Here is a 24,861-nt window from a genome sequence, read left to right as displayed (position 1 = left end):
ACAGATCTTTTCCTACATGAAAATTCATATTTCTCAAGGCAGAACCTGTCCATTTTAGTTCCCTTCAACATCCTCCTCTCTGAACTAGAAGGAAGGCAGCTGTTGTAGTTTGTAGCCATTTGTATATCCCTGTGTGCGTTGAACTGCTCATCAGCAATAACAATCCCCTCCCTCAGAATCAAGTCATTAGAAACAAAGCTGCAAAGCAAGAATCAAAGCGCTGGGCTTCCACCCTATTTGCTCCCCCCAGTTACTGACGATGGCTCTTTGTTGCAGTCTTCTGGGGGCCACTGGGCTTTTAAATGGGCATGCTTTGCACCAAAGTCCTGAAAAATGAGCTGTATTGTTGTTTAGCCACGCGTTTTCATGATTCATTCAGCAATTTTGCAAGCAGAAACCCACATGTTCCACCCTCCAGGTGATGCTCAAGTTTGCCCTCAATTGTTGCCCTGCATGCACGGTACATGGGAGCTCTTCATGTTGTGTGTAGGTGCATGAACAGCAGCGCAGCAGTAATAAAACGCTGCATGGAGATGGAGATATGTTGTATAATATTCTGAAGTTAGGCTGTTGAATTCTTAATTGCTCTTTAATAAGTCATACAACTGCCAGTCCCGACACTGTACTTAATTGGGAACATATTCATATTTTCCAATTACTGTGCGGGAAGCCCCTCTCCAGACCCTGAGTACTGCTGAACTTCATGTAATTAAACAGGTTCGTAATAGACCAAATAATTCCGTTTCATTTGCTAAATTGAGCGAATCTATTTTCCCCGAAGGTGGGTGATAACATGCATCAGAAATAGTATTCTTTTTTTTTTTTTTTTTTTTTTTTTTTTTTTCAAATCCAGGAGAGTAAATGAATTGCTCCCAGTTGAAATTAGAGGAGAATGACAATAAATAAATAAATAACTAGTACTGAGAGCAGGTTTTTTATTATAGTCTGCCATATGGAGGAAAATAATCAATGTGGAGAAAGTCGCAACATTCTCTCTATCTCTCAGTCTGGATCCTCAGCTCCTCCCCCATGCGTGCGGGGCTTCATTTGATCAAATCCTTCAACTTGGACCACTTGGCTCCGCCGCACTTTTTACAACACAGCATTTGGGCAACGCCGCAACTTCCGAAGCAGTTCTGTAGCCGCACGCCAAATTCCAACCACAAAGGCAGAGAGAGAGGAGCGGAAAGGGACTTGCATCCAGAGCATCTTTTTTCTCTGCCAGCAGCAATGGAGAGGGAGGTCAGATTTTGCCCGAAGTGGCACAGTGCGCTTTGGTTTTTGCTTTTGGTGATATTCTCTGTATTTCATGCCGCCAAATCAGAGATAACTTGCAGATCATGCCAGCCCGGGAGTCAGTGGCGTGCACAGGAATTACTGCTGAAATTTGACAAAAGTGAATTCGCAACAGGGTTTACATCGCAAGTTTTTGAAAATGGGGACGGGGCAGGGAGAGCCGACCCGGCAGGTGCCGAAAGTCGGCGGCTCAGTTGCGCAGCTGGGTCCGCTGGATGCCTTCGGAACCGTGCGGAATACACCCAGCCAAGGCTAAAACGGAATACTGACAGTTTTCGTTCAAAAGAGGGGACTTCGGTCGGTGAGAGTGAGTTTGCCCTGCGAAAGATGAAAGTTTCTGATGCCAAAATGAGTGGTCAGCAGATGACGGGTGTCGGGAGAGCTCGCCCGGGTTTAGCCTCTGCCATCCGGTACAAAAAGCGAACGAGAAGGAACAGTGGTGACCGGGGGGATAATAAAGCCACGTCCCCCGATTACACCAAGAGCGAAGACCCGGGAGAGGGCATCACTTCTCCGGCTGGGCGCAGAGTGACGCGCTCTGAATTACGCTGGAGCGGCGAGGACCGGAGAGCGGCTGCTTCCAGGCAGGAGGAGCTCAAACTCGCCAGTTCCACCTTCGCCTTGACCGGGGATTCAGCTCACAACCAGGCCATGGTGCACTGGTCCGGCCAGAACAGCAGCGTAAGTCATTTATCTGCACGTCTGATGCTACAGGCATCGTTTGGGCATGGGCGCGCATCCACGGCCGCCTGTCAGTGGATATGAAAAAATGCGCTGATGTTCCCCGCCAGTTTGGCACACCGCCCTCAGATGAAATGAGCAACAACCAAATCCTCTAGTGCGTGCGTGTGTGCGCGCGCGTGTGTGTGTGTGTGCGCGCGCGCGCGTGTGTGAGAGAGATAGATAACGAGAGAGACGAGAAGAGGCAAAAGAGCGCATACTTTCTCCTGCGTAGCTTCTCCAATTTAATTGCCAACTCCGTCTCTATAATCTGTTAATTGAATTGCGCTACTGTCTAATACTTTTCAGTGATTCACACAGCCTGCAGACCTTTTATTCTGTGTGAAACGTTCTTCATTGTTTTGCTTCCCCTCCTTTTTCTTATTTTATTTTTGTCTTAAATCCAGATGAAGACTCTGGAATAGTCCACAGTGGGACTATATAGACTACATGTCTAAAATAAAGCATGATAGTGGACCTCACATCAGAAATTTAATTCTAGAGAAAATTTAAACGAGAAGCTATGATAATGGAGTTTCACTGACATCAGTGATATTTCAGTCAGTTGTGTTTTTACTGTATGCAGAACATCAGAAACATACTCCAGCATACTCAACAATTCATTAAACAATGCCTGACAGAGTTAGTGTTCCTAGTTTTGTAGTTCCCAATCCCTGGTCTGGTGTTACTGGCCTTTATTCATCTAATTCCAGTCTGTGAGTCCCGGGGAGAGGGGGAGAAAGTGACCTCCAAGGCAGACAAAGGAGAGACTTTGGGGCTTTAGCTCAGGAGCCTCTTCAGTTTGAGTAGCCGAATTGATGTGAGGATAAATCCGTGCACGTTGAGCACGGTGTAGCTCTGACCAGAGGGCAGGATTTTCAAGTAGCCTTGTAGGTTGTGGGAGAGGTTAAGCAATTTCAGCTGCCTCCTCCCTTCTTTTTTTTTTTTTTTTTTTTGAGCCAGCTTGCGTGAGCCATAGGCCTGAACACCACTGCCTGCGGAGTTCTGAGCAGTGGGCGGCCACTCTTCTCAGCTTGCTTGCTTGCTTGCTGGCATTAGATCCTTTAATATCATGCCAGGAATGAAAAGATAAGGGTGCTCACAGTGTTGCAGGTGAAGTAGTTCCTCAGGATTGGGGGGGGTGGGGGGACCATTTGTGGGTGCTCTCGCCTCTAAAGCAGGTAAGTAAGTTGCTGAATAATCTGCTTAGTGTTCTCATTCAACCTGAGGCCTCTGTTGAGAATAGTCCCAAGGAAGCTGAAATGCGCATCCTCTCAACCAGAGGCTGTTGCACACGGCCGACACTCTCTCTGTAGTCCATGAAGGAGACTCTTTGTCTTCTTGCAGCTATAATGCAGTCGCTCTACTGGATGTATCAATTTGCAGAATGTCATCCACGGTGTACTCATCAGTTCACTTTCACACATTTTTGCATGTATTTACCTGCTGTGTTTTATGCAGCCTTTTGTGTTCTAAATGTGTGGTGAAGGAGTGTAAGGAGGAAACTGCAAACCTTATCCAAGTGTATTTAAATGATAATCTTAGACTTTACCACAGTTTACGTTAGCACTGCATCATATGAAGCAATGATGAAGCTGGACTGAGAATTCAGGGCAATACAACATATCAAATGATCTATCCCCCCATCCCCTCGACCTCTGTGTGAATGAAGACCCCTACATTGGTCCCCAAATTCTGCTCCGGGGACTTGACTCTGACTGCTTCACAACTGCAGAGCTCCGTATTACACCCACGCCACTTAGCCCTGTCTGTAACAAAACCAATTACATTCAAACACATATCACCACCTTCCATGCCCTCTCTTGTGCTTTTGACCGAAATTCCATCCTATGCCTCAGGTGTTTCTGTGGGCTTGAGAAATTAAGACGTGACAAAATGTGACCTTACAGTGGAGTTAAGGCTTGGTAGAGAGAGAAAAAAAAATCACAAACTGTTTCAAGGACTTTTTGATTTTTCATCGTTATCTTGCTTGTGCACTGCAGCCTATTTGTGTTTACCCTCAAAACGCAACTGTCATTACTATTTAGCAGCCCTTGTTTGATTTTGTGATAGGAATAGATGCCACTTGTATGACTATGAAGCAATTTGCCCCTGTTCTTTCAGTTGATGCAAACAGCTTAGAAGAGACGAGCGAGAATAGAGGATCCTGCATTAAATATGTAGAGTTGTTGCTATAAGCAGAAACAGACATCCTCGGTCTTTACCATCTGAGCCGCAGTATAACTAAACAGATGAGTCGACATCGTACCGTGGAACTAAAGCAAAAAGTGGACGGGTACAGATTGTGCTGCAGTTCATATTTAACCCTTAGGGCATTTACATATTCTGAATCTAAACAGCCCCATATGTTTGTATGCCTGCATGCCAGATTGGTGGGGGTGTGGGGGTCATAGTGGCCTCAGTGGAATCATATGCCCCTCTCATAGTCAACCCTGTTTCCTAAAAATTACATCCCTTTATGTCTAAACTGCATTCTTAATTACGTCATAGATTATGTTTGTCTCTGACGTATCACAGACTAATCAACATATCTTGTATGTCATGTTGGATGGCACCAAAACTACTCGGTCAAGGTTAGGAAAAGGTTTAGTTTAGGTATAAGTTAGGCATTAAAAAACATTTTGTTAAGGTTAGGGAAAGGTTAGGTTTAGGCATAAAAAGCACTTGGATCCATCCACCACCCCGCCTTCCTCCTGCTGCGGGCTTCAGACGAAATGCCTCCAAACGTTCTTGCGATACACTGCAAACAAACATAATCTGAGCCAGAATATGTTCCCCTCGAAATGTAATTGAGAGTGCAGCTTAGTTGTCACACAATGTAATTTTTAGAAAAACAAGGCTGCATAAGGGGCATAGATACACATTGCGCCCCTCCCTTCATCCCGCCCACCCAAACCTACATGCCTTCAAACGAATGCTCATGCAGATCAAAATGGGCTCGCACACATACAAAGCACTGGAAGCATGCTGACATTAGTGCATGATGATAAAGTGGTACGATCGCGTACTACCAGCATGGAGATGCTGACTTCGAGATAGGCGTCATGGGATCTCTCTGCCTGAGCTCACTGCAATGTGTGAAAATTCAACCAGAGAATGTATGCACTTCATTTGCATCTGCATATAAATTTGCACTGAACTATGAACAATGACAGTAAGCTGCTGCATGCTGTTCAGCGAGACTTTGGTTGATGGTGAGGAAGACCATATACACTCTGTTGCCTCCAGCTCTGAGTGTTCTGACTTCAGTCCCCACGTTGGGAGAAGTCTCTGCCAACAGCCATGAGCTACTCATGGTCCAAGTTTTTTTTTTACCATGTAAAACCATGACCCACATCGTAACCCTCACTGAAGTTCATTTGCTTGCCTAACCATAAAAGAAAATTCCATCTTCAGAGACTGTTACACTGTTATATAACACTGATTTGTGATGTTCGGGGTATTCCATTGGTTATTTTGTGATTAAGTGTCGTAATTTACATTTTCGCTGTGCTGACTTTTCACAACCCTCGTCTTCCTCGACTTGAATTAGTTATTTCCCACATTTCCCAGACTGGGTTTCTGCAACCACTAGAGAATGGGTGTAAACTTGTTGCTTCCAGTTGTGGGTTGCATGTGTAGGTGGAGAGGGTATTAGTCAAAATGATAGCACTGCAGGAGAGAGTAAGACTTTTTCCAGTCAAGAAAAACCCCTTCCTCAACACCCAGCACTTCTTGTCCGGTCTGTTGAGGCTACTGTGGGTGGAGAAATTGGGAGAACTGAAAACTGGCATAAAATGGCGACTCTAGAAAGAAACGCTTGTTCTTCAATTCTGAGGGACTGACACCAAATTATAGTCGAGAGAGTTGAGCATTTTTATCATGGCATAATTAATCTCTGCATGATATCATGTTGTCTGTTTGGCCAATTTATCCAGGGGAATAAGAAAATTTATCACAAAACAAGTCCACCATCATTTGTTGTTCTTTATTTGCATGTTTTTCCCCCAATCACAGGCTCTTGTGTAATGTGTATGGCCTCACCCCTAACCTCAACTGGTAACTGACTCTTAACTGATTGCACAAAAGTGTTGTTTTAATCATTAAAGCTGCAATAATGAAAATGACAGAGGGACAAATTCAGTGTGGACCTTTTAAAGTCGACTGACAAATGTGTGGAATAAGCATGCAAAATAGTGGTTGAGTCTACATGGCCCTCACAGCTGTCTAAATTGCATGTGCCAGATGTTTATCGGTTGAATCTACATGGTGTTTGCTTTTGCAGTTTGAGTTATTGTAGCTTCAGTCTTTGGATTGAAAATGTCTTTTGCATGCCCCTCACTATGTAAGCAGGCTCTGGTGTAGGACTTAATTTGTACAGATTAGAGTTTTCACAGATTTTTCTAAGTCCTCCACACATTAAGGCATGAGAAGAAATAGGAACGCTCTGCTGCTACCCTTGCATTCTGTCATTTTACCGTGTCAGCGTCACACACGAGTTTCAGCAAACAGCTCCGCCGTGATGAAAACACTGAGTGGGAAAAGCAGTTGATCTTACAAATAAATGCAGAATTCTGGCTGCTGGTATAACACCAATGAGATTCTGCGAGAAAGGTTACAGGAAAAGAAGTGCACCCTCGCAGCGGGACCCGTGGCAGATTACGTATATGGATATAAAACATGCGCCAGGAGAGTATTATTTACATTGTCGAAATGTCAGGCATTAAGTACTTTGGCCTGTCACTCAATCCTAGACGGATTCATGCTGACATACTGTCAATCAACCTAAGAAGTTTGCTCTTGAGCTTTGATTGCTCTAAGAGATATAGGACATGCCCCAATGGAGCATGTCTTGCTTCGACCAGATTTAATGGATGTCCTCGTGTCACACTGGATAGCGCAGACATTGTTATGTTCACTTCAAGACGATGTTTCTGTTAGTAAACGAACTTCTTTGCCACTAAGACATCTACTTCTTTAGCACTTAAACTTCTAATAAGCCTCTCTAATGAGCGCGAGCCAAGCCAAGATGAATTACAGTGTGTTCTGCTGGAACAATATCCAACATTCATGTTTAGGATCAGAGGCAGCTGATTCTTTGAGGTATAACCAAAAAAAGAGAGAAGTGTCCCACTGGTAAAGAATGAAATGAAGCCTTACGGCATCGCGATGAAACACGCTGAGACAAAAGGTAGTATCTGAGGAGTTTTTCTTGCAGAGAAACAGAGGTAATATATCAAACGATTTTGTCACCAATTAATGAGGAGTTGATCACATGAAGTTCTTTGAAGCATTGTGAGAAACTCACTCACACCAGCTGTCTCAGTTGCGAGTCTCACACTATGTCTCTAGGTGTGGAAGGAATCTATTTACAGTTTGTGTATGCATTCTCACAGCTATGGCTAAACCACATTTACCACAAAACCCGGGCTTATTTCACAAAAGTCATATCTCTGCCATACAGGGGTATTTTTTCTCACCCAACCTGCAGCCATAATTTTTTAGATTTTCAAACAGTTGAGTGCAGCCGACACCCCAAGTAGTGGTTGCAGCACGAGCTATAAATCAAGCACATTCACAACCCGTGCATTCAAGATGGCAGAAATCAAGCAGTTTAGAGTAGGCACATGCTAAATTGTCAAACTTGTGCAGCTGGGAAAAGCAGTTAAGCAAATAAACAGCAGAACGTTCCCTTCCCTCTATTCCTCGATTCTTTGAGAGTGAGATTGCTGCTTTAGCCCAGTAACATAAGATATAATTGGCAGTAGATACCGAAGTGGCTCATGCCAGTAAAGCATAACGAATTAAACATTATCTGGTCCAAGATTAAGTGATTTTTTCGATCATGTAGGTCTCAATGTGCAACTTTTAAACAACTATATTCGTAATTGTTCAACCAAGCGAGATTACTGTTGGTCAGAGTCAGTTAAAGCTGATTAAGAACACGGGAAATTACACTACTGTAATACTGGTGCCTTATTGTATGCATATGCACAATATTGGTCCAAATAAAATCAAAAAGTAGATCTGAATCTGTGATCTCTGACTTGCAATCACACCTTGTTTAGCAGTCTCTTCAGGTTGCACTGATGAAATTGTGAATCACAATGCATCTGCATTCAGCATATTTCTCTGTGGAGCACATGAAATTAAATCTATGACTTTTATTAACAGCAATCTCATCATGTGTTTCAATTTGTACCTTATTTATCCTGTTGTTGGTTTTAAAACGGTGAGCAGCAAACCTTGACAGGGTGATCAGATATTGCCCTGAAAGGGTTTCTATTGCAATAATTGTAAATTTCCATGCTTATTACACGGTTGCTTAACAATGAAATTAATAGATTGACACAGAATATTGATGCAAAATGATTTTGTTGTTTGTAGACCTTGCTGGAAAAGCTTTGTGAAGCTAGGCACAGCTATGTGGCAAACAAAGTGGTTGTTGTAGCAACAGATATATACAAATATATACTTCAAAGGTCATTTTTCAGAATTGACTGACTGTAATGTCACAGCTGACCAATCAGAGCTGAGTATTCCACAGAGGTTTGCATTTTCTTTTACTGCCTTTTATCCACCATTGAGGATGTATATTGACCTGTGAGGGAGTGTTGTTCACATCTCACACAGCCACATCCTCTGGCTCTGGAGATTTTGACTCATCTCTAATTTAAGTTGGTGACATCACCGATTCCTAATGTCATTCAAACCAATCCTATTCCAGTTAGACCGAGCTCTGCACACGTGCTCACTTTTATTACGTCCCAGGAGCAACCAAGGAGGCTGGCACTGTAGTCTGCCATCAAAATAAAACTGCACATGGTGCAAGCCTGTGATGATGAAGGATGACAAAGAATGAAATGAATGTGGAAAGTGTCTAAAGAGTTTGTGTTGGTTAGTTTTGTTCCTGACCAACAATGTCAACTTGATTTTTGATTTTTTTTTTTTTTTTGTATGGTGGGCGCGTCATGCCAAACACCATTAAAACGTCTGGCAGTTTACTGTATGTGACTTGGCTTGTCAGCAGAAGTACATACCCCATTAAAGTATGACTCAGGACCTTTTCTCTTTTGTTAGGGCCCACCCTTCAGTTTGGTCTGCATATCCTATAATTCAGCAAGTGGCACTTTATTGCAGTGAAATCTTAACTTTCAGAACTGGTTTATGAATGTTTTTTCTCCCACTCTCCTAAGTGTATTTTGGAAGAAGAAGATTGTGGGTTATTACAATTTTGTTTATGGGTGGATTATATGTTTGCCAAATTGAAGAGCGGTTCCCTACAAATCAGAAATGGTCTTGATTCATATTTTATGAGGTATTTACTTTTGCTGATAAATAAGGCAACATTAAACAGCTCTAGTTTTGAACGGTGTTTGGCACGACTTCCTTACCGTACAAGAAAATGCCACATATTGTGGAGAATTGTTGCATAGATTTTTGATTCAGTGTTTGACTTAATAATGCACAGAGCGAAGAAAAGCTAGCCTATTATGCTTTTGTCTTTTTTTCTCATGCTGGAAATGGGTCTGTCAGTGGTGAAGTGTCAGAGCTGGCTTCATGTTTGGAAGTTAATCATGCAATACAAAAACATAACAATACAAAACAACACAAAAAAATAAAACAAACACGCAAACAAAGGCATTTTATCTGTTATCAAGGTAATGTGTGTTGGCTGTAAAATGCTGAATATTGATAGAAAACCATTCAAATCACTGAATGCAAATGTCATGCATACTTGTTGAACAATTATTCGTTGAAGCCATTTACATATTACGTTACAAGTCACATTCTTGTTTGATGTTTGTACTGTTCTGTACTTTTCAAAGAGTTTAACTGTTTCAGACTGAGATATAAATGTAAGTCTTCACATCATGGAAATAAACCGGCGTGTATTTTCACCATGGTGCCTTCCGGTATCTGCTCTATTCACCGAATCTGTGTCCATTTCCATTACATTTCCCCACGTTTCCTCTCTTTTTGTTCACTATGCTCATACATGTCTTGTGGCTCGCTTGCAGGCTACCACGGCCTGAAATCCAGCCACAAGCCCGCCTCCAAATCTGGATTAAAAGAGCAACACTTAGCCTAATCTTTGTGCCTCCAGACCTGTTACTTAATACATCCTGACGTGATTGGACTAGAAAAAAAATGCATTGAAACAACAAGCGTAACTGAAGCTACTGTGTGGGCTAACCGATCCGCTGGGTATGTGGCGGGCCTGGGAGAGATCAGGCAAGCGGACGCTGTCACGCTCCACTAACCAGCGTTTACTCGCCGTCAGGCTGCATATGCCCATAAACAAACTAGGTTCCCACTCCCTCTCTCTTCCTAGAAGCAAAATTCCCATATGAAATACCCACAAATAAATCATTATTTCCTTTAGTCAGAAGTTACATACTGTAAAAGCCCCTGTATCTGGACTTGTTAGTGTCTTCCTGTAGGGAGGCTCCAGTCAAAGAAAATGCACTTTCTGAGTGATATACCGGGGCACTCTAATCCAAGTCAGTGGGGTCCCAGGAATGCACACTTCATTTCAGTAAGTGCCCTTAGGTGCTCCTGACAGTACCCTTTGCCTGCTCCCACCTTTCTCTCTCCATTTCTCCCTCCCTCCTTGTTAAATCCCCTTTCAATCACGCGATGATATGATTTCCTCCTTGTGTTTTTCATGGCTCATTCAATTTGCGGCCTTGTCGATGTAAGGGGTGTGAATTTGTCATATACCCGCACAGATTAATTCGCACAAAATATGGAGGGCCTCATGAAGGAGGCTGGTTGTAAATGGCGGCTCTTGTTTTTCCCATTTTAAGTGTAATCGCTGTAGTGTTGCACCCATTTTTTTCCCCAATGATAATATATATAGGCATGCATGCTGAAGGTTGTCAACATCCATTTTAGCAAAACAATAAAAATATATGGAGCATGTTTATGATTGTGAATCTATCTGTCTATTGCACAGTTTAGGTAGAGTGAGGACTGCAGTGCTATTGTCTCTTTGCAAACATCTCCCCCACTGTATTGTCTGGTGCGGCTGGTGTCCCCTCTGCCCAGTGATTGACACTTTGATGTGAATGATGGTGATTGAGGCAACGGCCGTGTGAGAGGAGAAGTGTGCTGAGCAGGGGCACACTATTAGAGGAGTATTCAAGCGTGGCATAGAGGCCAAGCTTCAAGGTAGAACACGCTCACAGATCAGATTTTGGCTGAAAATATATGGCAGTTAGGGCGGCTGCCATGATTTATACACTCTATACTGTATTAAGGAAAAGCTAGGAGTGTATCTGAAAACCTAAGAGTTTGAAATGTGGGAAAAAATCTGATTGCTAGCATGCGGTTCATAGTGATAAATGACTGGCAGGCGTTCACATTTGGGCTGGAACCAAGCATGTCAGACAAATCAGGGACGTTCAAGAGCCGTCGGTGGTTATGTTTTAAATCTTTAGGCAGATATCCTTAAACACCTTCCTGATGACTTCTGTGAGCCATACATAATGTTCCAGAGTTCTCCTCCCAACCTGCATCAGAGTAATAGTATTTCATTTTGACAGTGTAGAACAAAAAGTGGTCAGAGAAAGGTTGGCACCTCCAAGGCATTTTATACAGAGTGACATTTTGCTGACTGAGATGTGAGGCTTGTTTATCATAAATGGAGAAAGGCACTGAGCGAGGCGAGGGCTTGCCACAGAACTCGAATGGAGCAGAGCAGACACTGTGTTGTTTGCCCCGGTCCTTTGGCTGGCACAGAACTAAATGGAAATCAGGCCTATAGCTCTTTGCTATGGTGATGAGTCAGTGGCGCCGTACAGTGTGTCACATATATGTTGTGCTGTGGTTGTGGCCTGAAAGCATCAATGACTGAAATAATTCCGAACATTTGAGTGTGTGTCCTGTCAAGGACTTTAGCAACAAGGTTACTATAACATTATCAAAGACCGTCTCCTATCAGCTCCTCCAGCCAGCATCTTCAAACTAGCAACCCTAGCTGGCCACACTAATCAAACATACCTTTTTCATAATGTATAACTCCTTAACTACAACAAAGTGTCATAATTTAGCCACACTTTCATGGAGAAGAAAAAAAAAACAACAACTTTAATATGGCTAATAGACACTGGCTGAAACGCAACTTGCCCTTCCACTGCTTTGCAACACCTCTCACCTCAGACGATCAGCATTTTGTCTAAGTCACTTTGTATATGGAAGCTAGCCCGGTACCATGGCAACAGTACTCAACAAACAGTACTCAAAAAAATGGCTGCCTCACCGACCATCCTGGTATGTTGATCTGAATGGGAAACACTGTTCAACTCAATTCAAATTCAGGTCTTTAGCTTTAACTCCCCAACAAGCGTTTGTTAATGGACACTATACAGCAGAGGTTTCTGTTCAAGCAATCTGATTGGTCGAGAACCGTTTGTTATTTACTATAACATCACAGGAGCTGCAACACTTTATCTGTATCGTTCTATGACAGCAGCTGACAGGCTAACAGCTGGTTATCTATCACTCACACACACCTACACACAGTGACGTAAATATAGACAGTGCAGGTAGTGTGGTTGCACTGGGGCCCATGGAGAAAGCGGGCCCCCGAACTGGGAATGTGCCCTTGTGAGTGAGTTAGATCGCCACCTCAGAAATATGCCTGTGTTCAAAACATAACTGGCATTAAAATTAAAATGGTGCCATTTGCTATATGCGCTCAAAAAGACACACCCATCTCTGTCATGTTTTTTTGTTAAAATAGTCAATCTATAACAAAAATGTGTGCTTATTCTACATAAACTATAACTGTACCTAATCTATAAAAATATATATATTTAATGAAATGAACCATTTATTATTTTCTTTGGTATTTTTATCATATGCAGTGATGATTGCTGAGGAGATGATATGATATAGTTTAGGTGCAGAATCTGAACATCAAGACTGACAAGCTGAGCACACACACACACACACACACACACACACACACAATCTGACTGACGGCCCATTTTCCCGCCAATCATTGCATGATTACGAAAGCAACCTTGAACAAATTACGCCATTGCTGTACTGGAAATACTGTACAAATGATTTACACCATGACACAACACATGTGCAGTGGAGGATTTTCAATTGCAGTAATGACACATCAGAGCATGTTTTGACTGTTGCGTCCTTGAAAGTTAGACATCGGCAGCAACAATTTGTCCTGACATTTCAATCACAGAGATCGACTCATGAACGCGTCTCCGTTCTGTGAAGCCGACAGCACCAAGCAGCTGGTTAAACTGACTTGCAGAAACAGTTTATCCATGTCAGAAAATAAACTTAACATTCGCTCTAGCCAGCTATACAGTAGTTTATAGACTAGTTATTTAGCACCTCGCCTGCTGATGTTTTTTTTTTTTTTTTTTAACCTACATCCCTTCCCAATAACAGCTAAAGCTATGTAAATATCCCCGTGGTGGTTGGCTGATGCGTTGACTTGATTGACTGCCTATTTATATCAGCATGTGTCAGAGTGCTGTCCATGGTCCTGAACGCTTTCCTCTTTGACCTCTCCCAATACAGAAGCCCGAGTGACTCATTCGACTGTAAAATCCGACACATTGTTGGTAAAAATATCTATGCCTAATGGTGTATGTGTTTGTATGTGTGCTTCGTAACTAGTGACTGGAATGCACTAGGGCCCATCATAATAGTGTGTGCTGGGGCCCCAGGGACAGTAGTTGCTACCTTGGTAGTGACTAATGGGGATCCAAATAAATAAATAAATATAAAAAAAAAAAAAAATGTTACTTCTTTACATCACTGACAGATGATTCTGTTTCAGTGAAGGACAATAAATAAGCTTCCAAATCGTAACTTTTCATCTGGGATGAGAAAACTACGACAAGGTGAACGTTACTGCTCATAAGATTACAGATTAATGTTCTCGTCACGTAGCATCACATACCCTGAGCTGAACAAACTGAACAGGAAATGAGGAGCTACAAGAAAAACGCTATGGGCCCTTGACTTTCTTAACAGCTGGCTAGAAAGTTACATTGAATGCCGGCTGCCGACATTCAAGTTAATGGGAATTTAACTAAACAGTAATGGAAACTTTATTTCAGCTTTTTATTTGAGATGAAAACAATTATTGCTACAAAAGCAATAGAACACCCAAGGCCTCATGTCATCATGTTATTTACTATAATATGCAATCTATCATGTTCTGTTGCTTAAAAATGGAAAATTAGAAACAGCTGATGCAGAGTGTAGTAAAGACTTTGCCCAGACAACTTGCAGTGCTCACAGTGTCATCCTGTACAGAGAGGGTGTCGGCTCACTCACAGTGGCTCCAGTACAGGCCTTTCTCACAGCAGCCATACACATGAACTCAGGTGTTGCTAATTACATTAATTGCATTAATCAATGTTCTTGTCCATGTCGCTCCAACAGAGCCAGCGCCCCGGCTCACTGAACAAACCCTGCTACACTTAAATGAAATGTAACCTTGATTAATATTTTCAGTAACAGCTGTGTTTTCCTGCTATTTCATGTCAAAGCGGCTGCTGGGGAAAAGGCCTGTTGGTCCACAACTGGCACAGCTGCCAGCACACGTACCCAGAGCTGCAGCCTCAGCCAGCCCAAGCACTGGAAGCAGTGTTGTTGTCTTTTGTTGATGGCATAAGCAAACAGTATAGCATGGCCAAAGACCAAAATATTGCTCATGCTTTTTTCATTAGGCTAAATTACTCTTTGGGCACTGCTTAGTTTGCAGGCGTGCTGCTTGGTCACCCGTACTCACCTGCTGCACCTGATAGCTAATGATCAAATATATACTGTCGAGCCCTAACAAGTTAGGAGTGTGAATCTTTGGCTTAGCACTGATTCAGTTTGATTCCAGATTCACTTGCTGGCAGCTGAATGTGTCTTTTCTGGAATGCTTTTTGCAATTTGAGTTTGTAAACCCACCGAGTCAATGATTTGATTCAGTAATTAAAGCTAAAATTTTTATTAAATAACTTATGTGATATATGGGGAAAAAACCCTGAAAAAAAAATCAATTCAAATAATTTCATATAGATTCATGCCAATGTCTGAGGGATTCATTCTACTTACTTTGATTCAGCCAATCAATTAGAGCTGCACGATATGGAAAAAAAAAGAGAATATAATGCAGTTACTTTTACAGATACTGGGATTGCAATGTGATTCACATTTTCAGTCAGAATGGTAGGTTTTGCATTATAACTTTCATTTTCACTGAAAAAGCTATTAAAATGATGAGGGTGTGATTTTTGCTGGGGTTCTTCCCAAACAAACATGTCTTCTTCAATTTGTTGGCCAGGGCATCTCTGTAGCACCACAACACTTTATCTACAACAATGTTTTGTCTCACGTTTCACCTTTATCAGAAAATTGCAGCTCTCATGATTTTGATAATATTTCAATTAATTGCTCAGCCTTATAATCAATGCACCAGTGCAGCCAATGAATTGCTACACCCTCATACAACATGATGGGATTTCACTGGAGTTCAACAACTGAACAGTGCAGTCACAAATGTAAATCGACTATGCCAGCTGCTTCTTGCTGTAATGAATATTATTGCTGGAAGTTCCTGCTGGAGAAGTGGCAAGCTAGAGCTGTGAAAGTCACTCAGTGCAGTGAGGGGGTAGAAATTCAGCCACACAGACACTGGCGGTGTAGTCCAGGATTGGGCTTAAACTTGAGCTAAAGTGCCTGGCCGAGGTCCTGAGTCCGAGCCATGCTTTGATATGCGGTGCCACTGAGAGCCAGTCACATGGGTGGAGTCAGTCCCTCAGTGAATTGAAGCCCCACCTAAAGGATTATTGATGTTGCAACAATAAAGGAGGGATCTTGTGCACAGATATCCAGCCCAGCCCGAGGAAGCCTTGTGTGCAGTGTGTAGCTCAATAATAAATTCATAAATTAAGTCGTCGGCTGCAAGTGTCTCTGCCAGCATTTGTTGGTTGCTCTCTGCTGCAGATTATTGATGTCAGTTGAAGCACATAGCAGAAGTCGCAGGATCCCTGTGGGATCTACCTGCTGTAGCTGCTGCTGCAGATGATTTTTTTTTTTGCATAGAGGCTGACATATCTGTGGTTACATAAAAACATCAAGACTTAAATAATGCTATTTCCTGATAATCAGTGTTTCTAGCCTGTTAGTTTCTAATTGATTTTCAATTCGTAGCCCTTTGCAACGTCCATTTCCCGCCTGTCAAACAGCTGATGAGTTAATATGCTTAGTTAAAATGCTAGACAATCCTAACAGGGCTTCCAATATGGTATATTGATTGCATTCAGGGGGCTCACCAAGGGAAACGAACAGCCACTTACAGTGCTGCAGTGATGAGACAATCAATTACTTGATCAACAGAACAGTAATTGATTTTAATAACTGATTCATTGTTTTAGTTATATATGAAGCAACCTTTTCATATTATTAATGAATACATGGGTGTGTTTTGGCCGTTGGTCAGACTAAGTAAGCAATTGGTCAGACATTTCGGCTAACTTGTACCAAGCATTTGTCATGTGCTGGGCAAAAAAAAAAAGATATATTGATATTGTACTACAAGACAATATATTGTCTTGGATTTTGGATGTGATATGAGTGATGTCTTTCCCTGGTTTTAAAGACTGCTTCAGAGTAAAAGGATGCAATTTTCTGAAATTACTTCTAGCTCTATTATTTGCCTCTACCTGCTTGGTCATTTTATCCACATTATTAGTGACTGTTTATCAAAAATCTCATTGTGTAAATGGTTTGTGAGAGCACCAATAGTCATCCCTAGAATATCATCACAATAGCTTTATCAGAGTATCAGGTCAAACAAATTGTGGCATTTGATTATGTCCATATCGCCCAGCCCTACCCAATGGTTAAAAAAGAAATGATGATGAAAAAAAATGATAATGAAAATAATAGAATTAGTCGCAGTCCTGCAGCTAAGTGCATTTTTGTTTTGTTTTATTAAATGGGCACTGTGATGGCATTCAGACTTAGTATACTTTACTAAAAAAATAAATGGAGTTGACTACATGTTTTGCTACCAAACTGTTTTGCTACTCCTACCTATGCATGGATAACATTAGCTAAAGTGGCTGAGATTTTCCAAGCCAGAGAAACAGTGTTAGTGCAGCTCATGCAGGAGGGAGAGGTTAAGGTTCAGGTGTTGACATTCTGCCCTGGACATTGGTTTTCAATTTAGCTTCACTGGTGTGGAACGAGTGGAGGCAAATTCAGGGGTTGTTCCAAAATAGCATTTAGATTAAAAATGTTTAGCTTATAATTAGATCAAAATGTTTATTTCTTAAATTCTCTCCAATCTTCATCCACCATCGGCTCCACAGTTTCAGAGACTTTCTTCCATGCTGCAGCACATCTTAATTCGGCCCTGTGCTGAAGGACATTCATCATAAATAAGGTAAAAACTGGTTACTGCAAGGATCAGTTTTTCCAACATACGTTGTTTCTGCGGCGGAGCAGGTGGAAGTGGACGGCGATGTTTCACGAGCACATGTCAATCAAACAGACAACTGGCTTTCCATTTGTCAGTGCTTCCTCCACACTCCTGCAATTTGCATAAAGCTAACTTTACTTTCGATACCACTTGTCACCATGCTTACCTTCCTGCAATCCAGGATTGGCAAGGCACCAACATAATCCTTGCAAATGTGTTTTTTAATTAACAGACGATTAGATATCTGACACCCAGGCCATCGACAGTTTCAGACAGATTTGGAAAAACTAAGAAGCACTGAAGGCAGGTGAAATTCAAACATCAGGTGGGAGTCGGCCTACAGATTCTCAGTCTCAGGCAGGAAGATTAAATTGCAGGTCAGGGTTTATACACATCAGCTGTTTCCTGTGAAACCCTGCTGCCTTCATAACAAAATCAGATTGACAAGGATGCTTCTCGCTGCTATTGGAAGACAGTGAGGGGTCTCTTTTAGACGGGAGAGACTCCCATCTCAGCCAGTGATCAGGTGCAGAATTGTAGGGGGCATTTTTGCGGCACAAATTGAATCTCTGGCAATCTGTAACCCCTATGAATGTGGCTGGGAGTGAAGATAAAAATGCTGTTTTCAACGACATCGACTGAAAGAAACCAAACAGATGAGATGGCCGGTCAAGTTAATTGACCAAGACTGATAGAACATGGAGACATGCAGTTGTAGCAATGGCCCAAAAAGACCCCTTTTAATGCAAATCAGAACCTGCATTGCATCTCTCTTTTTCAGCATCTTTGTCTTTTTGATAAGAAGCACATTTTGTCCAATAGTGTGTGTGTGTGTGTGTGTGTGTGTGTGTGTGTGTGTGTGTGTGTGTGTGTGTGACAAAACACAACTCAAGACAAGCCCAAGTGTTGCCCACTTACGCTCTTGAAATTGATATGTCGCATACCAAATACTTATTCCAAAACAAAAAAAAAAAACACTAAGCCTTTCCCTCCTCTGTGTCTGCTTTCCAGCAACCCACACACTCACTGGCTCTGTGTGTGTGTTTGCATGTGTGTGTGTGTGTGTGTGTGTGTGTGTGTGTGTGTGTGTGTGTGTGTGCGCGCAGATGACCCAAAGTAGCGATTCACAGATCTTTTAATGAGCCCATGTGACATTGCTATTCATTAAGATCTGTGCGTTTTCCTGTGCAAGTGGGATTGCTCTATGACAAGACACAAAACAAAACAGAGCAAAACAGAGCAGAATACTAACAACATATTGTACAGAATGTATGCTGAAACTCCTTTTTTTTTTTCCTTATCTCCGTGTGTAGTCAAGTCCACACAGTGTTTTCTTCTTTTCATTTGGCTTTGTAAGCTGCCAAGGCCCTTAAGGGCAAGAAGTACTGAAGGCCGTTCAGTGTGCGTGTGTGTGTGTGTGTGTGTGTGTGTTCGTGCATGTGTGTCTAAGACAGTATTGTTGCAGCAGTCGCTACAATAGCGGTTAGCTGCAATTTGTGATGAACCAAATACTAAAAGAATCTGGCAATTACCCTTTTTGCCAGTTAATGAACCCCACTATTTTGAACAGCCATAATTTGTATGACATTAGCCCTAGTAAAAAGTTACAAATAACTGTCGGTTTCAAACTGCCTTTACGAGTGTGTAATTGCTTAATTAAGATGTATCTGAAAATACCGTACATAGCAGCAAGTAAATGACTCTAAATGGTTATTTCTGCCTTCAGCTAATTAGTGGGTAAAAATTTGAGTTTAGAGACAGTGAATAATACCACATTAGTGCCACAAACCAACAAAATGAAACTGAATTTGTAGTCAGTCACAATAAAGTGACAATAAAAGCTTCAACCAGAAATGTAAGAGTAAAGGGAGTACACTTTTCATATAAGAAGAGATGATGTTGAATATTTTACTGTGACCTTTCTTGATATAATCATAGTTATTTTGGTATAGAGTAAGAAATAGACTTTGTGCATAGGGCATGGCTGAGAAAATCAGCTGACACTTTGTGTGTAGTGCTTGCTTTACCATCTTACAGTGGAGCTGTGTTGTACGCTAAGGCTGTCATTTAGATAACATGGCACAGGAGAACTAAAAATATCTAACTGCAAATGATCCCCTGGTCATTTGATTAAAGTGGCATTAGCTGTTAATCTATGACTGGCTTGCAACAGCATCGACAGGCCCCTGACAGCTTTCTGTGTGGTGGCCTGTAACTGACACAAATGATAAAGCCGCCTTTTAACAATATAAACGAGATAGCTAATTAGAGCCGAGATCCAGCAGAAACATTCAGTGGAGAGGAGCTCTATCAAGATGCACGACGCTAAAGCAACACTAACAATTCTGCATTCTGCTTTTTTTGGCCCGAGAAGGGAGGGTCTCGTGGTGCCGACGCTATCCCCCATTGGCGAGCGGTTAAAAATGTGAGTAGGAGGGGGTGGAGGTGGAGGTGGGGGTGGGAGTTGGGGCTTGTGCTAAAACAGAGGACAGGCCAGAAAATTCATTCTGAAAGCCAGAAATCTCGGCACCTGGGAAAGTAATCCCTAAACTCTGAATTTCAGTTTGAGCCGGAAAATGAATGCTTTGTCAACTGTCCTGTTGCTCGGAGGGTTCAGCTTGCTTTGTAAAGACTCAATCCAGCTCAAGACCACGGCATTAGAAGACTTAATAAAGGAGCACTGATATTAAGCGAAGAATTTTAAAAGGCAAACTTCTGTGGAGCAAAGTCAAACAGCTGCTACAGAGTGAATGGGTAAACGTTTTCTTCTTCACCGCCTTACAAGAGGCATTTCAAAGGCAGGCGAGAATTGAAACATTACATAGATCAATTCCAAAGTCCAAAAAGTGCTGTATAGTAATGCATACAGGAATTAACGTGTGTAACGCCGGTCACAAAGCCTTGCTGGCTTCTGGCACCGGCTCAGTGCTCATGTTTTGATGTCTTAGCTTCTCCCTGGCATCGGCGGCGTTCATCAAACGGTGTCCATTTGTTTAGGAGGCAGGAATAGAATGCCTCCAAAGTCACTTCTTGCTGTTTGGCAGGTCCCATCTGTGTCTGGAGACGTCCTGAAAAGACACGTTGGGGACAGATGAAGACATCTGGAGATACAGTACCTGCCGCATCTGCCCATGCCCAAACACATTTAGCTCAACCCTGTCATCAGCGGGCGAATTACCATGTATCCCTCAGATGATGCTTTGATCGGCCCCGATCCCAGTGTCACAGCGCTCAAAGCCGGCATCCAGCTATCACACCCCATTACATGGCAGGAAAGTAAGATGCCTGACACGGCACCTACTGCAGCAGCGCTGGACTATCCATCTGCTGTTTCCGAAAGCCCGCGTGGAGAATCTAGATGTCAGTGTTAAGCTAGTTATTTATCAAAAATTTTAATTTCATTTCGATAATTAAGTCCGTTTTTTTTTGACAATACACGCAGGGATGCCTCTTAGCTGTGTCATTTCCTATAACCGGCTCCAGACGCCGCCGGCTAATCGCAAATGTCCTCACCCGCTGTCATTTATCCTCCATCGATCAGATGTGATATGCACAACCAAACCGTTGCATATTAAATGGCCCAAGAATAAAGATTGCATTAACGGTTGTTTTTTTTTTGGTGTGTAATTTATATGTAAAGTAGCGGCGTGAGGGAGTGCAGGTGGCGGAATGATAGATTGTCTAAGCGTCTGACTACATCAGGCGTTCGCTCATTAGTATTTGGGATCTTTCTGTTGGACGCCAGGAATCCAGGGGTCTAATTAATTCATCCACTCAGCAGTGAATCAGTCCAGGGGACAGTAAGGGCCCTATAAAGGGGACTATATCACACCGTGAATCCTTTCCGGCCCCGGGAAAAAAAAAAAAGAAGTCATTCCCAACTAAATAAAAATGTGTGGCGGTCATGCCCAATTGAGCTCTGTCTATGCCCATTACACCTTTCATACTTCTTTCAGCCGGTCTGGAGCAGGCCTCTGCTCCTCACCAGACCTCCAGAAAGCTCCAGGTGAGCTGAGAGGAGGTGATAGTCTGTTTGATTACCATTTTGTGAGCTTTGGCAGGCACTTCCCATTTTCCACTTTGCCCAAGTTGTGTGTCCGTGCGTGGTGTTGGACAGTTCGGGGTGGTAGTGTGTGGCTAAGGGAAGAAGTGCGTTTTGAGTGGGAGGTGTACTGTCTTTTTGTTAAGAGGCACTAGGCCTGCTGTAGTTGACCAAGCAACAGTGAGCTACATTAGTTTGATCATCAACTAGTTCAGCTTTTAAAATAAAATTGAAACAAGGACACAGAGTTATCGACACAGTAATGGATGCCATGCGCCGCTCTCTATTTACACCCTTGTTCTGAAAAGTCGAATATAATACAGCCTCTCTGTTGATCACGGCGAGTCAAGGCGCACCTCCAGGGAGCAGCAGCTACTGATGCTGCAGTCTGTGGAGATTCGTGCGCTGAGATGCAGACTGACAGGCATGAAGCTCTGCTGGGACTTCCCGTGCGATACAGTTGACAATTAAAATGTTGTCAGCGAAATGACCAGAGGCATAAATAACTAACTGGACAGAGAACTGAGAAAAGAAGTGAACACCTGTGCATAATTTTAGCTGTATTTTAGACACATGTCGGATGAAGTCTGATTCCTGATTGATTGGGTATGCTCCAAAACCCAAGCCACACATGCCGGTTTGGCCGAGTTGACCTGATGGCACATACTGTAGCTAAATCAGGGTGAAACTGTCACTGGATTACCATCGCGATGATTTTGAAGTTTGGCTTTGATGAACAGCCAATAATGCTTAATTTATTGTTTTTCACAGCCACAGTTACACAGTTGGTGTAACAGCTAATAGCTACTACAGCTCCGCCACACTCCTTTTAAACACTTTGCTGCTATGTAAGCCCATATTTGCTGATTTCAGTGTACAGAAAAACAGTAAAATCATTTTATAGTATATAGCATGATAAAAGCACATTATTTCTCCTTATTCGTGCATGTTCAGATTGCTTCAGATAATTTTACTACTCGCAGATGGGTGAGAGGGCTTTTAAAGCAAACCTCAGAGCCTTTCTGTGAAAGGCATAGTAACGGTATATCACATCATTAACCCTCTTAATAACAAAACCCTGTAGTCCTCTCCATGCCGCACTTTCACGCTAAAGTTTTCATGAATTTCCTCACCTTTTGGTTCATGAACCGTGTTAAAAATCACCTCATTCATACAGTTTTAAAAAAAAAAAAACGCAGGGCTTGATGAAAAGAAAAGGATTCTTCACTTCTGAAAACCTCTTGGAAACCCGTGGTTTTGGCCTACAACACTGTCACCGGCAACTGTGATTTTCATATGGAACTCCAGTGGAGCGGAGCTGCCCTTTGAACTTCCTTCCTTCCATTTGGTAACCTTCCAGCCAGAGGACCTCCACGCTGAGTCGCTCCGTCCAAATCAAAGTAGTATCTTTCCATATTTGGCAAACTGCCAGGGTGTATGTTGCCAGTTTCGCCAGGTGCCCATGGCCCTGGTATAGGGGCCTGAGTGAGGTAGCTCTCCCCAGGCCAGATGGCCCTTCCATGGGGCTACGTCACTCAGCCCCCTCCTCAAGCCCTTCTGGTCACCACTGGCCATCAAAATGAAGAATGGCATACATAGAAACATGCAGAGGTAAAAACAGCATTCAGATTCAAGCTGTAAAATCCAAGGACCCAATCCCAATCAAGGGCTCTACCAGTATCTGTACTCTTGCAAAACCTTGTAAAATTGTCATCAGAAATATTGCCCAGTGGAAATCAATACGAGATGTATATAAGCTCACTGAATGTAGATTTTTTTTTCTTACTGGACAGTGTATTATAGTCTGGCCATCTTAGAAATGAAATGACAGCCGTTCTTGACACAATAAAACCAATCAGGATGGATTTAAATTCAACTGGTTGTTAAAGGCAAAGTGCATCAGTGCAGTCCAGTGAGCCATTGGCCGTGCAGGCTTTTTCAACACTTCTCCCGTGCTTGATTGCTATAAATCAAGGGAACAATCAATGGTAAAAGGGCAGACTGCATTGCAGTGGCATGCTGAGGCAAGTTGGGGCTCGGAATGATCTGGCCACTCTTTCCGCACAACGCACACTCCCCTCCGGGCTCACACAAGGTCAAGGTTACCGGTGCTACCAAACTGTGCAGGCATATCTATCCTCTCCGTAGCTGTGGAAACCTCAGTCGGCTTCTCATATGAAACATGCCACAGGCTGCACGGAGCAGATCTGTTAGCGCAGTATTATCTGCCTGTGGATGAAGATTGTGTGTCCTGACAACACGCTGAATTGCTTTTAATGCAAACACCCGTGATTCCACACAATGATAAGCGCGGTGTTGAAACAAATGAGCCCCAAACTCCAGCCATGTTTATCAGTGTATTGACGTGCGGCTCAACATGTTTGATTTTTCTGTCAGCAAAGTGAAAATTTAATTTGCTGAATTCCAGCACTGTCAAAACTGTATTTTTTTTTTTTTACCCAATAGAAGATATATTTATTTTAGGATTTGACGGGTTGCTTTTCCTTCCATTCATCCTCCATTTTGTCTTTCGATGTCTTGTTAAGTTTCGGTCTCCACAGGAGTTTCCCCACCAGAGAACGAGAGCAATAATACAACACTCTTCTGGTGGAATAAAAGTAAAATAGATCGACCCTTAAAGGAAGCCACTACCCACAACATGGCACCTCTCACATTTCTCAGTGGCAGAGCAGAGACAGGAACATTACTTGCTTTGTGTGGGGGTACTTCTATACATATCTCTCTTTCTCTCTCTCTCTCTCTCTCTCTCTCTCCCTCTCTCCTTCCACTGTTTCTTTTTTCCATCTCACTCTCTGCTGTCAGATTTTGACTGAATCAGGTTAGACATGGGAGGCACAGAAACAGAGGCATTGCTGATGAAAATGACAATGCATCTATCCTCTTATATTGAGATGCACAAACTAGCAACCTTCCCCAGGAAAACATCAACTTATGTAACCTGCAAAAAAAAAAAAAAAAATGGCAAACTTCTGCCACAGCTATGTGTCTACACACAAAAAAAAAGCCACCCGAAAACAAACAAAAATCCTTGCCTATTTCTGCACGGACACTAGCAGGTATTCTTACTTAAATGTATTTTAATTTATAGCCAGAACTCAACTGAGGTAATGAAGAGTTTTGCAGATAGCGGGGAGATTACAGCATTCCCTTCTGTTTTATTTGATGGGACTGTGACATTTACTGATTTGTTATTCAAATAAAGTCTGACACAATGAGCACAGATAGTCTTGACATTAAGGAGCTCTATCTGTCTGCCTGTTGTCTGCCTGCTGATGCCATTACTCTCAACCCAAGATATATTCCTCCATCTATTTTTGAC

General features: G+C 42.5%; 1 protein-coding gene across 1 annotated transcript in view; it reads left to right on the top strand.

The window, feature by feature from the left end:
- The first annotated feature begins 1,164 nt into the window (after positions 1-1,164).
- Positions 1,165-24,861, top strand: part of sorcs1 (sortilin-related VPS10 domain containing receptor 1) — a 146,545-nt gene continuing 122,848 nt past the window's right edge. Inside the window, exon 1 of the mRNA XM_030062837.1 lies at positions 1,165-1,977. Coding sequence (XP_029918697.1) covers positions 1,231-1,977 — 747 coding nt within the window. The 5' untranslated portion in view covers positions 1,165-1,230. The remainder of the gene's footprint in view (positions 1,978-24,861) is intronic.

The sequence above is a fragment of the Myripristis murdjan genome, chromosome 1 (assembly GCF_902150065.1).
Source record: "Myripristis murdjan chromosome 1, fMyrMur1.1, whole genome shotgun sequence".
Lineage (NCBI taxonomy): Eukaryota > Metazoa > Chordata > Actinopteri > Holocentriformes > Holocentridae > Myripristis > Myripristis murdjan.
Note: the sequence above shows the minus strand (reverse complement) of the source record. Positions and strands in the feature narration are given on the sequence as shown.